The sequence below is a fragment of the Leptodactylus fuscus genome, chromosome 6, assembly GCF_031893055.1.
Source record: "Leptodactylus fuscus isolate aLepFus1 chromosome 6, aLepFus1.hap2, whole genome shotgun sequence".
Classification (NCBI taxonomy): domain Eukaryota; kingdom Metazoa; phylum Chordata; class Amphibia; order Anura; family Leptodactylidae; genus Leptodactylus; species Leptodactylus fuscus.
In genome coordinates this window covers 73,623,082-73,636,698 of record NC_134270.1, presented here as the reverse complement: position 1 = coordinate 73,636,698, position 13,617 = coordinate 73,623,082, and the positions used below count along the sequence as shown (strand labels likewise).

The 13,617-nt window shown below is 40.1% G+C and overlaps 1 protein-coding gene across 1 annotated transcript in view; it reads right to left on the bottom strand.

The window, feature by feature from the left end:
• Positions 1-446: 446 nt before the first annotated feature.
• The window catches only part of KIF18B (kinesin family member 18B), a 43,520-nt gene continuing 30,349 nt past the window's right edge, over positions 447-13,617 (bottom strand). The window contains exons 10-15 of the mRNA XM_075280232.1: positions 10,690-10,775; positions 10,263-10,489; positions 6,583-7,183; positions 5,552-5,662; positions 4,341-4,444; positions 447-614 (exon numbers count right to left, since the gene is read on the bottom strand). Coding sequence (XP_075136333.1) covers positions 487-614; positions 4,341-4,444; positions 5,552-5,662; positions 6,583-7,183; positions 10,263-10,489; positions 10,690-10,775 — 1,257 coding nt within the window. The 3' untranslated portion in view covers positions 447-486. The remainder of the gene's footprint in view (positions 615-4,340; positions 4,445-5,551; positions 5,663-6,582; positions 7,184-10,262; positions 10,490-10,689; positions 10,776-13,617) is intronic.

Here is a 13,617-nt window from a genome sequence, read left to right as displayed (position 1 = left end):
TAGGAGGTATTTATCACTCTTTGTATAACCACTTCCTGTCCTGTGGACTTTAAAAAAAAAAAAAAAAGAAATCAGACAACCCCTTTAAGCTTATTGACCTGCATGTTTTATCATCCTCCTTTATCAGTCTGTTAAAAAATAAATAAATAAAAACCTTATGAAATCAAAATGAGAAAATATAATTTCATTGTAACTCTTTCAATTCCAGTTTGTTGCAAATAAAATGTTAAAATGATTCTAAAATCTAGTTAAAACAAACCCCTTATTAGGCAATAATAGGATTCAGGTTTGGCAGGAAGATTTACCAGTTCAGGAATGTATTGACAGTTCCATATTCTGTAGGCAGTTGGTGAGGCATAGTGAGCAATGCTCCTGTAGACCCGTTTAAGTTTCCAAAGATTTGAAAGTCAGTGGTATAAAAATGGGTATAAAAAAGTAGATCTGAGACATCTGAGGTAAGGAGAAGTCTTGTACAGCACAAACTCTTCAAGTCCTGGTTGCTGCAAGCTGCATTAATCGAGTCATTGGAGCGCCTCCTAATGACCGACCAAATGCAACAGTCCCTTTTCCTGTCTTCTTGGTAGTTTGCCCCCGGGGGCTGCTGGATATTTTCTCTGTGGAGAGAACTCAGAGTTAGAAACTAGAATTGCTGCCTATGTAGTTAAATGGTGCAAAAATAAGATGAGATGAGGCAAGCGATGTTATAGCAATTTTATAGTACATTCAGTCATAATAGTACTGGTACAGAAGGATGCATGAAACATATCAGCACATTTAATGAAGCACAAAAGGGGTTTTCACAGTAATATTGACAATTCTAGGAGAGGTCATCAATATCTGGATGATGAGGGACCAATGCTCAATTACCCTTTTTCGCAAGCCAGTCATATCTTATTTATTTGACATGTGGCCTGTTTGCAGCTTTGTCCCATTCTAGAGAAAGGGCCTGAATTATAATACCAAGCACAGCCCCTATGTACAGCATAATGTTTGACATACAGTTAAGAGGCCACTTTAATCAACCAAATGCTTTACTTAAAGGGGTTGGCCACTTTCAGATCAATATTAACAAACAAATGTACAATAGAAAGATATACAATTTCCCAATATACTTTCTGTATCAATTCTTCACGGTTTTCTAGATCTCTGCTTGCTGTCATTCATTCTGTTACTTCTAGTGGATGAAACGCTGACCATGGTCATGTGATGAGCACAGCTGATTATCAGACAGATGTCTGATTACTGTGCTGTGACTGTAACGAGCGGCACCTGTGTGCTCATCACATGACCATGGACCGTAAATCACATGACCATGGTCAGAGTTTCATCCAATAGAAGTAACAGAATGAATGACAGCAAGCCGAAATCTAGAAAATTGTGAGGAATTGATACAGAAAGTATATTGGAAAATTGTATATCTTTCTATTGTACATTTGTTTGTCAATAGTGGTCTGAAAGTGGCCAACCCCTTTAACCCCTTTGCGACCCTTGACGTAACTGTACGTCATGGGTCGCATGGGGATGTATGGAGCGAGCTCACACGCTGAGCTCGCTCCATACACAGCAGATGCCGGCTGTATCATACAGCCAGGACCTGCCACTAACAGCAGCGGTCGGTGCCCGAGCCGATCGCTGCTGTTAACCCTTTACACACTGCGGTCAAACGTGACCGCAGTGTGTAAACGGCGCCGGCGGCATGGGCGCCGCCATGTTTTGCCAATCGCCGCCCTCCTGAACGTCACAAGAGGGCGGTGATCGGTTGCTATGACAGCCGGAAGCCTATTGAAGGCTTCCAGGCTTGTCTCTGCACTAGATCTATTAGACGATGCCAGAGGCATCGTCTAATAGAAGTGCTGCGATTTTCCTATTCACTGCAATACTGTAGTATTGCAGTGAATAGTATGAGCGATCAGACTCCCTAGGTTTCAAGGTACCTAAGGGGTCTGATCATAAATGTAACAGAAGAAAAAAAAAGTTTTTAAAAGTATTAAAAAAATAAAAAAAATATAAAAGTTCAAATCACCCCCCTTTCCCTAGATCAGCTATAAAAGTAATTAAAGAACATTAAACATAAACATATTAGGTATCCCTGCGCTCCAAAATGCCTGAACTATTAGAATATTAAAACATTTATCCCGTACTGCGAACGGCGTAGCGGCAAAAAAAATAAAAACATCCAAAAAGCGTTTTTTTCAACACTTTGCCTCCTATAAAAAATTGAATAAAAAGTGATCAAACCATCGGATCTTTCCCCAAATGGCATCAATAGAAACGTCATCTTGTCCCGCATAAAAAGACACCACAACCAGCTCCATACATGGAAATATGAAAAAGTTACAGGTGTTAGAACATGATGACACAAATTTTTTTTTCTATTTTGCAAAGTTTATCATTTTTTTAAAAGTATCAAAAAATTTCAAATACTATATAAATTTGGTATCACCGCGTTTGTACTGACACGTAGAACACAGGTAACATGTCATTTGTACCAAACAGTGAATGCTGTAAAAATTAAACCCATAAGAAAATGGCGCAAATGCATTTTTCCTCCAATTGCGCCTCATTCTGAATTTTTTTCCAGCTTCCCAGTACATTGCACAGCATATTGAATGGTGCCATTACAAAGTACAATTTGTCCCGCAAACAATAAGCTATCATGTGACTCTGTGAACTGAAAAATGAAAAAGTTATGGCTCTTGAAATGTGAGGAGGGAAAAACGAAAATGCGAAACCAAAAAATGGCCTGGTCCTTAAGGGGTTAAGGATACGGTGTCCATATTACAAGCCTGGAACACCCTTTTAAAGTAAATGACCAATTTTCACCCATCTATATAGACTATTCTATGTTACACAGTACACAGTGAACTCCTAAACTTTGGTCAATGCAGCAAGCTAGCATGTTATCTTTTTTAAATCTAAGTCTATGCAGGTGGTTTTGAGCTCTGTATCAGAAGAAAACCCCCCAGATATATTAAAGGGGCTCTATCATTAGAAAAAGTCATTTTTAACTAATCACATCCTTGCATAGCCTTTAAAAAAAAGGATATTCCACACATACCTTTGGTATGTAAATTGCCTCAGTAGATTTTGAACAAGTCCGTTTTTATTCATATGCTAATTGTCCTTCTCTGTGCACCCCGGAAGTCTCTTCGTGTACTGTCTTCTGTATATACAGCACAGGCTGCTGCTGACTCCTCCTCCCTGCTCTCATACACAACACACAGCAGGGAGAGGACTGCTGGCTGACAACTTCCTGTGTACACTGGAGTCAAATTAGCAGATGAATAAAAACGGACATATTCAAACACCACTGAGGCAATTTACATACAAAGATAGGTGTGAAATAGACTTTCTAAAGCCTATTCAAGGATGTGATTAGTTAAAAATGACTTTTGCCAATGATAGAGTGCCTTTAAGAAATAAACAAAGAATATTTAGTCAAACATTTAGAAGCTGGAGTTGTACTTTAAAAGTACCAAACTCTATTTAAAGAAATGGAGTTTAAGGCTAAGGCCCAATGGGCCGTAATCGCAGCGCTTTAAGAACCGCGGCGTGAACGCACTGCGGTTCTTTCCACAGCACTTTTAAGAGAAAGTTCACAGAGTTTTCCTCTGCGGACTTTCTCTTAACACTATATCTACGGGAAAGCAGCCGGCGTTTCCATAGATATAATTGACATGCTGTGATTTGCAAAGCCGCAACGGCTTTGCAAATCGTAGCATGTCCGCGCTGCAATTTCTTCCGCAAAGTGGGCATGGGATTCGCATGAATCCCATCCCCTTTGCTTGCACTGTAAAATGCCGTAATTTTTCCCGCAGCGTCTCCGTCCCGTGGGGCCCCGGCCTAACACATCTCTTGGTTGATTTGATAAAGGAATATGCAAATAAGACCTCCATAGTGGAAAAGAGGAACTTGCTCCAGTTATCTGGTGTACAAGACATAAAAAAAAGTCACAAATTTTTGTGGAAAAGGATGCGCAGAGGTGTGATGTTGCACTACATTAATTATAATTACGCCATTTTACCCGCACAAATGATCATTGAAATCTACCCCAGCTGCGAGCTGGGGTAGATTTCAGTGTAGGTGCATGGTCTTGCAGAGGGTGCACCTGATTCATGAGGATGTAGGTGCCTCATCATAAATGAAGCACACCCTTTGCTGTCACAGCAGATATGAAAAGTCTTCATAAATCTCCCAATTTGTGTCTACAGTGCAACATGCTCCAAAACATGCAGGTTTGAACAATTCTTACTCTCAACCAACTTGAAAAATAAAGCAGGTATGGATTTTCACTCACCATGTTAGCATATAGAAATCTAGAAACCTGCTCACTCACTAACCTATTATACTTGGTGGCCGTTGCACTGTCTTTGTTGTGCTCATCTGTAACCTGCCAATCCGACTATGGCCAATTGTTCCACTGCCCACACGTGAGGAGGATGCACTGGTGATAAAAAAAGAGACACATTAGTGAGGTCAATATAAAGCTGAATACATGAATGACAAGTTCTAGATACTTTGATCATATTTTCACTTGCTGTATGCACTGAGCACTGTCATGTTTTGTGGCAAAGTGCAATCTTGCCGCCGCCAAACCTACAAAGCATCTATTTTCGCCTGTAGACGTTTAAACACAGAGATCTGTCTATATGTTAGGGGAATACCAGGGGGCAACCACAGACAAAAAGGGATGCTTTAGCAGGTGTTGCCATGCCCAGGATGCACCAAGCAGCTTATCTGCATATGGATTCAAAGCTTAAAGGGGTATTCCCATAACTTTTTTTTCTGCAGCCTGAAGGCTCTGTGCTCTTTTCACTTCCTGGATTTTTCGGCATATTAGTGGGTGGGGTTTCACTTGCTCTGCTATCTGCTATGTTTGCGGTCAGTAATGAGGGATTGGTTGTAAATGCATTACCACAGTATAAAGATGTTGTGGAAACTGATGTAGCAGAGCTGGATTTGAGTCTGTTTGCATTACATACAGAGGTATCTTATCTCAGCCCTTATCAGCCAAATTCAATTAAACCGGCTGATAAGTGTAAAAGCTGAAGATAGACAGCACAGTAATCCCAGAGCTCTCACCTCCTCCATCCGGGGATCTCCGTTGCTTGTCAGCCCCTCCCTTTCCCCCTGAGAGCAGGCAGCTACATCACTTGGGAAATGAGCAGATAAGCCCAGTGGCCATAGAAACGCAGTGTCAACAATGAAGTTAATAAATTAAGATAGCGGCCAAACAAAGCAATTTTGATAAAGCAATGTATTTAGGAAAAGTCTTAAATCCACATAAACTAGCAGTATAGATAGGATGCTTTTAATGGGACAACCCCTTTAATTTCTCAGCAGCAAGATTGCACATTGAATCCAACAAAGTGCGTTCACTATGCCACTAACAGCCTCTATATTGGCATATAAGTGAAAAGTGAGTTTGGTGGTAGTAGACTGCCTTTAAAAGTGAAAGTCAATGAAAGTATAACAATACTTCAAACCACCCAAGTGAATCGAAAGAACATGTAAATGGATCAAAATCCAAGGCTATTAGTTGAGTACTCACCTCATAGATCGCCTTCTTCTCTGAGAGTAGGACTTTACACTTGATGCACATGAAGCAGAATTGAGGCCCTTTACTGAAAGTCCATTTGTGGTAAACACAGGAATATCAGAGCTGCAAGTGAGAGAGAGCCTTATTAATTAAAGGATTTAGTTTAACAATCACCCAGAATTCAGAGATAACAGAGGGTGGAGTACCCCATTCTGGATCCTCATCTCGGTCAAAGTGGAAAGAAGTTAAAAAGCGTGTCCCTCATCCTAAAAGACCTGTGCTACATTACACGGACCCTCCCCTAATTTATATAGCTACTGTGTAATATTCCATTTCCCATGTGGTGGCGCTCCAGGAAAATGGAACACTTACTGACTGGTTTCTATACAGTTTTGGGAAATCCCTTTAGGATCAGCTCGTTGTCAAAAACCCATTTTACAAGAAGGAACCAAAGCCAAGAACAGTTTTAAAATTATTTTTTGATATAGTAAAAGAAAAGTCATAAACTAGGAAATAATTTTATGTTCTTTGGACTGAGCATTGGTAAATTAGAGTAAGTTCACACTACTGTTATTTAATGTCCATTGTTCTTGTCCATCACAGACGGAGGCTACTGGATTCACTTATCACTTCCATTGTTGCAAGTCCATGGCGCCTCTCAACACTTTGGACAGATGAAGCTCATGTGAATAACAGTCTAACAAAATGCTTATCATTATTCAATGTTATTAACATCTGTGTGTTGGATTCCCTAATACCCAATGGGAATCCATCTGTTACAGGTGCCCCATGTACTTCAAGGAAGTCAAGTCCCAGATTGAGCTCCATTAGACTTTATTTTGCCCTATGTCAATTTAGAAATCTTTTTCTATCAATTGTATATACATACAGAACTAAAACATAAAAAGACAAGCTACAATCTAAATGCGCACATGTAAATAAAAAAAATACTTGATATTGCTTTATAAATATTGAATCATTAAATAGCATCACAATAATACATTTAATATGTGACCCCTTAATCATGAAAAAAAGTTACCAACCTTTTAACAAATGTGCAGTCAATCTGTGATGCCCCAACATTTTCCCAGCCTGTAAATTCTGCTGGTCCAATAGTCACAGTTTTGTCCATATCAGGCATCATCCAGCCATCTTCAGACAAGTCAAAAGTGGTGTTCATGTCCCTGACACTTAGAGTTGGTACTGGTACTGTGGCACTGTTTTGGAGGACAGATGTCCCTAGTGGTACCCGGCCTTTGGTGACTGTCTGAGAGATCATACTTGGTGCGGTTTGTGCAATTTGCTTTGGTGTACAAAGAGACTGTTTAGACTGACTGGCATTAGGGAAGTCAGTAGCTTTATTAGGAAATAGATTTGTACTTGATCTGAGGTTTGGTCGGCTGGGAATGGAGGATTTTCTTGGTCTTTTGATTTGAACTTCTGAGGTTCTGGGAAGAACGTGGCTGGATTTAGATGGGGTGTGCGTTTCAGCTTGTCTTCTTCGTTTCGCTGGCACCATTGGGCTGCACAGTGTGGGGCTGACATCAGGAAGAAGCTCCCAACGGCTGCGTTTAACCGGTTGCTTCTTCCTGGCAGGATGTGCTTGAACCACTGGCAACTCTTCTTTAATCTCTAAAATATCATCTAAAATAAATAAATAAATAAAAAATAATCACAATCAGAAATACATTCAGTTTGCAGTATAGGTCAAGAATTTTTTGAAAAAAAATTAAAAAAAATAAATAATATGGATGCTTTCTTCCAAAAACATTGCAACCCATTGAAATAAATGGAGCTCTGCTGCCATACCACGCACAGCTTGTGGAAAGAACCATTTTTTTCTATCCCCAGACAATCCGTTTAAAAGGAAACTGATCAATTCTCTGTACAAGATGTTTCAGTACACACTTACATTTCCTAAGTAGCAATAACAGAGCAACTTTACTGCAAACATTGTGATGCTCCTTTGTCCCTTCTTAAAGAGTATGGAAAAACTGACAACTAGGTGTTTCTCTTTCCTTCGCCCACAGGCTAGGGCTGGGCGATTTTGTATAAAAAGAAAATCACGATTCCCCCCCCCCCCCCCAAGTCTATGGGCAAATCTTAACCTTAATCAGATTTTCTTGCTTTTGCTCATAGGGTTTATCTGGTTACTAACACTGATGGCCTATCCTTAGAATAGAACATAAATATTACATTTGCACGGATCTGACAACCAGGACCGGTACAGAGAGAGCACGGTTTGCGGTATTGTTTACATAACACTAGCCGCACTGCTCAGTCGCCATACAACCTGTATCGCTGAGTGTGGGTACTGCAGCGTTGCCGCATAGACTTCAATGGGCCAATATGTAAACAATATCACAAACCATGCTGTTTCAGTATTGGTGACCTGTGGGGGTTCCAGGTGTCAGACTCCCACAGATCTATTCATGGCCTACCCTAAGGATAACCCATTTAAGGATTCATGTACATGTTCAAGTGTGCCAACCAATGGGGTGTCCAATGGTCTGTTCCATTCTGATGAAAATAAAGCAGGTCCAATTCTGCTCAGCTTTATCAGAACAGAACAGATCGAAAGCCCCCATAGACATACTGTGTTTCCCCAAAAGTAGGACACCCCCTGAAAGTAAGGCATGTGGGGGTTTCTGTTAAATTGCCTAATATAAGGCACCCCCTGAAAATAAGACATGCCCCGCAGTGGTGGGCGGTGCTTCGGGGGGCGGGGCTTAGCGGAGCTTTCGTGGCCGGGGCTTAGCAGTCCCCACTTCACTGACACAGCAGCCGTGCTCTGTGCACAGCAAAGCCGACTGCTGCCTCTGCTGTTGTAGGATGAACTCTCCCAGCTCATCCCAGAGGCAGAGACAGCAGCTGCCATACAGAAGAGGCAGCAGCCGGCTTTCCTGTGCACACGGAGCACAGAGCACGGCTGCTGTGTCAGTGAAGTGGAGCTCGCTAAGCCCCGCCCACGAAAGCTCCGCTAAGCCCCGCCCACCACTGCCGGGACGGGACGAACAGCAGCACCAGCGCTGCTAGGAAGAAGGGAAAGCTAAGTAGGATACCTTCCCCCCCTCCCCTACACTACCTACAACCGGCAGTCATGCTAACGCTCCACTAAGGAAATGCCGGCATGACTGCCGGTTGTAATAAGACACCCCCCGAAAATAAGACAGGTCCTATATTTAGGACAACAATTTAATATAAGACACTGTCTTATTCTCGGGGAAACACGGTAAGTGCACAATGGAATGCACTTGGATGTCACTCCAAGAGTCATCTGACAGAATTTCGCTGCAAACTCAGACCCAACTAAGAAACACACGGTGTCATGTACATGGGATCTAAAAGAGGTTGTTCATTTTCAGAACAATATTGATAGACCAATGTTAGACCAGTTTTCTAGATTTCTGCTTGCGGTCATCCATTTCTCTTGTATACTCAGAAATCAGAATGGAAAGAAAAAAAGCAAAAAAAGGATCAGACTAGGTTCACACCTGCAACGGTCTCCATTTGGGGATTCTGTCTCTGAATTCGCTTAAAAAATGAACTGATTATTATCCACTGTGAGTAAGCAGAATGAATGACCGCAGAGATCTAGAAAACCATGATGAATTGATACAGAAAACATTGGTAAATCTACAAACAGTAACAAAGTCAGTGAGCTGGCACAGTGAAAAGGTGTCACGTATACTCGATCGGGATTTTGATCGGGAGGAATGGAACGTAAGGAATATATTAGACTCTGGGTGAGGCCAACAGCAAAATCCCAATTCTGATGAAAATCAATGCAGACAAAATATACTGTAAAACTTAGCTTTTATTTAATAACTGTAGTAAAAATGCACCCTTAAGCAGATAAAACTAAATAAAAAAAAAGCAAACTAGCTAGTGATTGACTCAAGTTAATCCCTAATAAGGTGCCCCTAACAGAAAAAAAACATGCGGTCCAACTAGTCTGCCCTTATATCACCTACCATTTGATCTTTCAAGTGTTTACACAAACTAATTTCAGATTATGTCCCACTTGTTCTGTTTAGTTTATTTATTTATAAACTCTAAACCTTATGATATATACAAAAAAAAAAAAAATTCTCTTCAGTGTCCCTTTGCTCCAGCTTCTGGCATTTTAATCTGCGGTAATAAATACACATGAATGATTATTGTGAAACACTGACTTCATCTAGACCTAAACCTACATGGGCCAGAGAGTTCAGTTATGTTCCATTGTGGAAGCAGGGAATGTTTTATAGCTCTCCAGCCATCACTGTAAATGAGGCATTATAACTGGAAAGCTAAACCAAAAATAAAAGTTTAATAATACCCGCTCACCAGGACGTTAGAAACAAAAGGAAATGTCAGTTCTACAACATTCAGCACACATACACATAAACCTTTTGAGGCCCTGGGAATAGATGCAGTTAATATCACATATATATCTATCATCTAACAACTCAGTGAATGATCCCCATATCTATCAGTGCTTGCTATCCCAGCTGCTCGGCATTCTCTCCAACCAGCGTTCCAACTTTCCCGTGCAGGACGTAAGAGCTCAGACGCTGAAGATCTTTTACATGGGAAAGATCAGGAAAGTTCCTTAGTATATAACGGATTTGTGTGTGTGTACATATATATATATATATATATATATATATATATATATATATATATGTATATATATATATACACACATACGTATCTCTACAATTTTCTTTACCCAACTTACCCTCCATTGATGGCAGCTGACTATCATCTTTGAGGCTCTTACTGATGTCTTCTTCATACAAATCAGATTTCTGCTCTTTATCATTCTGTGTATCAGAAACTTCCTGATCCCCAGCGACTAAGGACTCCAGTGCTTGTATCTCGGCATCCATTTCTGGGGTCTGTAGGTTGGCTTGTTTCAGGATGGCGCATTGCTTGCGCACAACATTCAGAAGAGCAGTGACCAACCTAGAAGCATACATCAAATTTAGGGCTCCATTCACAAATTGTGGTTTCTAAACTTTATTTGAAAAAAATAACACATTGCGAAAAATTTACATTAGTTAACAGTAGTAACAGTAATTAACAGTAGTTAAATGAAGAAATCCATCTACAGAAATTATTATTAATCCATCAAACAACAAAAATGATTTTGCCAAAAAACTTACTTTTCTGTGCTATGACTTTGGGGAGTCAGCAGGATACTAAGACTGGTCTCTCCTGCTCCACTTACAAAGATCTCTGACGCAGAACCCTAAAAAGGGACAAAATAGGAAATATTTATTTTGCTAATATACAACACCAATGTTTACTGTAGTAATATAGATACCGTATCACTCCCTGTCTCTTCAGGCACAAAATCTAGGGCCAATAATATAAGAAACCCAACATCAGTAGAGCACATTTACCAAGCTAAAAGCTCCAGAATTCAGAAATAAAAAAAATTATAAAAACTGCTGTAAATGGTGTATACCACATTTATTATGCCATGTAACATTTGTATTTGTTTTTTGCGCATCAGGAAGGGGGATGCTTAGCTGAAGGGAAGGGATGGGGAGGGGAGGAGGAGAGGGGAAGCTAAAATACAGTAAGTACTACAATGTCTATAGATGTGCCAGATTTTCAACCAGCATCAGTCACTGTGATAAATCTGTTGCATTTTCAGACTATGGTATCTATATTTGAGCAGTTAGACAAGATTAATACATGTGTCCCACACATGGACAGAACAAACAAACTTCATGTAGAGTTTGCCCTTGGCTGGATTCAACTCCAGGGCCCCATTGCTCCAAGGCACCAGTATGTTATCCACTGAGCCACCATAATGGATCCTCTATTTTACATTATAATATCTAAGGTCGGTTCCAGAAGACTACATTCTAGAGTCACAACACCCAGTCCTCTCATAGTTTTTCTAAATCAAACTAATCCCCATAAGGCTGAGACCTCATGTTGCAGACACACAGCTTTTTTGTTGCAGATTTTACTGTTTTTTTTTTTTTTTAACCAAAGCCAGGAGTGGATTGAGAAGTAGAAGATGGAAGTATAGGAACTTCCTATATATTTCCCATTCCTTTTGTAGCCATTTTTGGCTTTGGATCAAAAAAAAAAAAAAAAAAAAAAAATCACAGCAAAATCTGCAACAAAAAAGCTGTGTTTCCTCAATGTAAAGCCTCAGCCTAAGGGTAAGTTCACACTACTGATACGCTGCCTGATTCTGAACGTTAAAACACGTTCAGAATCAGCGGCGTATAAAACAGTTCCCATTCATTTCTATGGGAGTCGGCATACGAGCGCTCCCCATTGAAATGAATGGGCTGTTTTTTTCACTATGAGCTCTCCGTTTGAAGTGAATGGGAAGCGCTTGCGTGTACGGCTCGGCATGAGCAGAGCTAGCCGTACACGCGGGCACTTTCCATTCACTTCAATGGGACTGCACGGAGTGAAAAAAGCAGCCCATTCATTTCTATGGGGAGCACTCGTATGCCGGCTCCCATAGAAATGAATGGGAACTGCTTTATACGCACTGATTCTGAACGTGTTTTAACGTTCAGAATCAGGCAACGTATCAGTAGTGTGAATGCACCCTAAAACACACTTTTGTATAGGACCTGTATATATTTTTTTATTTAAAATAAAAAAAAATATTTGCAAAGCAAGGTGTTAACATGCTCATGCCAGTTTTTGGTCTTTTTGATAGCTGACTATTTTTCATTTATGAAAAACTCACAATTTCTTAGTTTCCTGCGTCTCCCTGATTTTTCATTCATGTCATCGGATTGGTACATCCATTTAAAAAAAAAAAAAAGCATTTTAGCCCAACTAAGAAAGATCACATGACTGCAATTTTCTAAATGTCTGCTAGTAAAAGCCTGTGATAAACGAGAGCAAATAACATCCATGTGCTGTTTTTCACAAACCCATTGACTAACATGGATGCACAAGGAAACAGCTAAAAATAGGACACACATATGCTTCTTTCTATGGAACCATGCTGTGTAAGGAAAAGGGGGCAGAGGTCTAAATAGACATATAGGAATTAAAGTGGGCCTCCCATTTCATTGACTTCATTGAACATAGTTACAATATAACTGTGTGCAGACTTTCCCTAACAGCTCAGTTAGAGGAGAATATTACAGCCTGTTTTATAATAAAAAGGAATGTAGATAGGGTAATAAAAGTATATTACAAAAACGGTCACCCAACTCCCCCCACACAAAAGTGGGGAAAATAGAGGAAGTTATACTTTAAATGTGACGGAAATTACGTATGAATGAGACCTTTTGCTTTGTAAATATGCACATGGCCTATAATTCAGTCTACACAACGGGCAATCACATTGTGTAGGCAACATACGTACTACAAGAACAAAGTAGAAGTATTAGAAGGTTTTAAAGTAACAAGGCAGATGAAGCCCCCAAAACCTTCATTCCACAAAAAAAACAGTTACCATTGTCCCACTTGTTCTCAGAAGTTTACACGTTAGGTAGGGTTCACATATTTATCCACTAATATGGCATGACTTGTAATAAACTATGCAGACCATATTAAACAGCAAAAAAAGCAAGTCCACATTGTAGTGTTTGGTACATTCCTATGTTAAATGTCTACAGAGGATTGAAGTAACAGAAAACACATTGGTGAATGATGCTGGTCACTGGTACACGGCATCAGAGAGCGTATACCCAATTATTAGTCCCAGCTGCATCACAGCTCCAGCCATCAAAACACGGAGAGCGCCAACCGCCTGCGCTGTTTGTCAGGCAGATTAAATAACTTGCAAATGCCAAGCCGTCAGAAGATCAGCCAATTAAACATTTTATGGGTTATTAATTATATTCCTTCTCATTTAGGAAAAAAAGATTTACATAATGGTTTATGAAAAATAGAATTTATGAACGTTTTGTTAAGAATATCCCAGCCTCATGAGATCAGTGTTTACCAATAGCTACAGCCTATTTAAAGGGATAGCAGAACAGGATAACGCAGCTAGGGCCGAACAATGGACTGCAAAAGAACTAAAGTCCGCTCAATTAATCCTTGCAAAACTTGTTCATTCATTTCAATCATTTTGCACCTATGCCATCCTGTCTCAC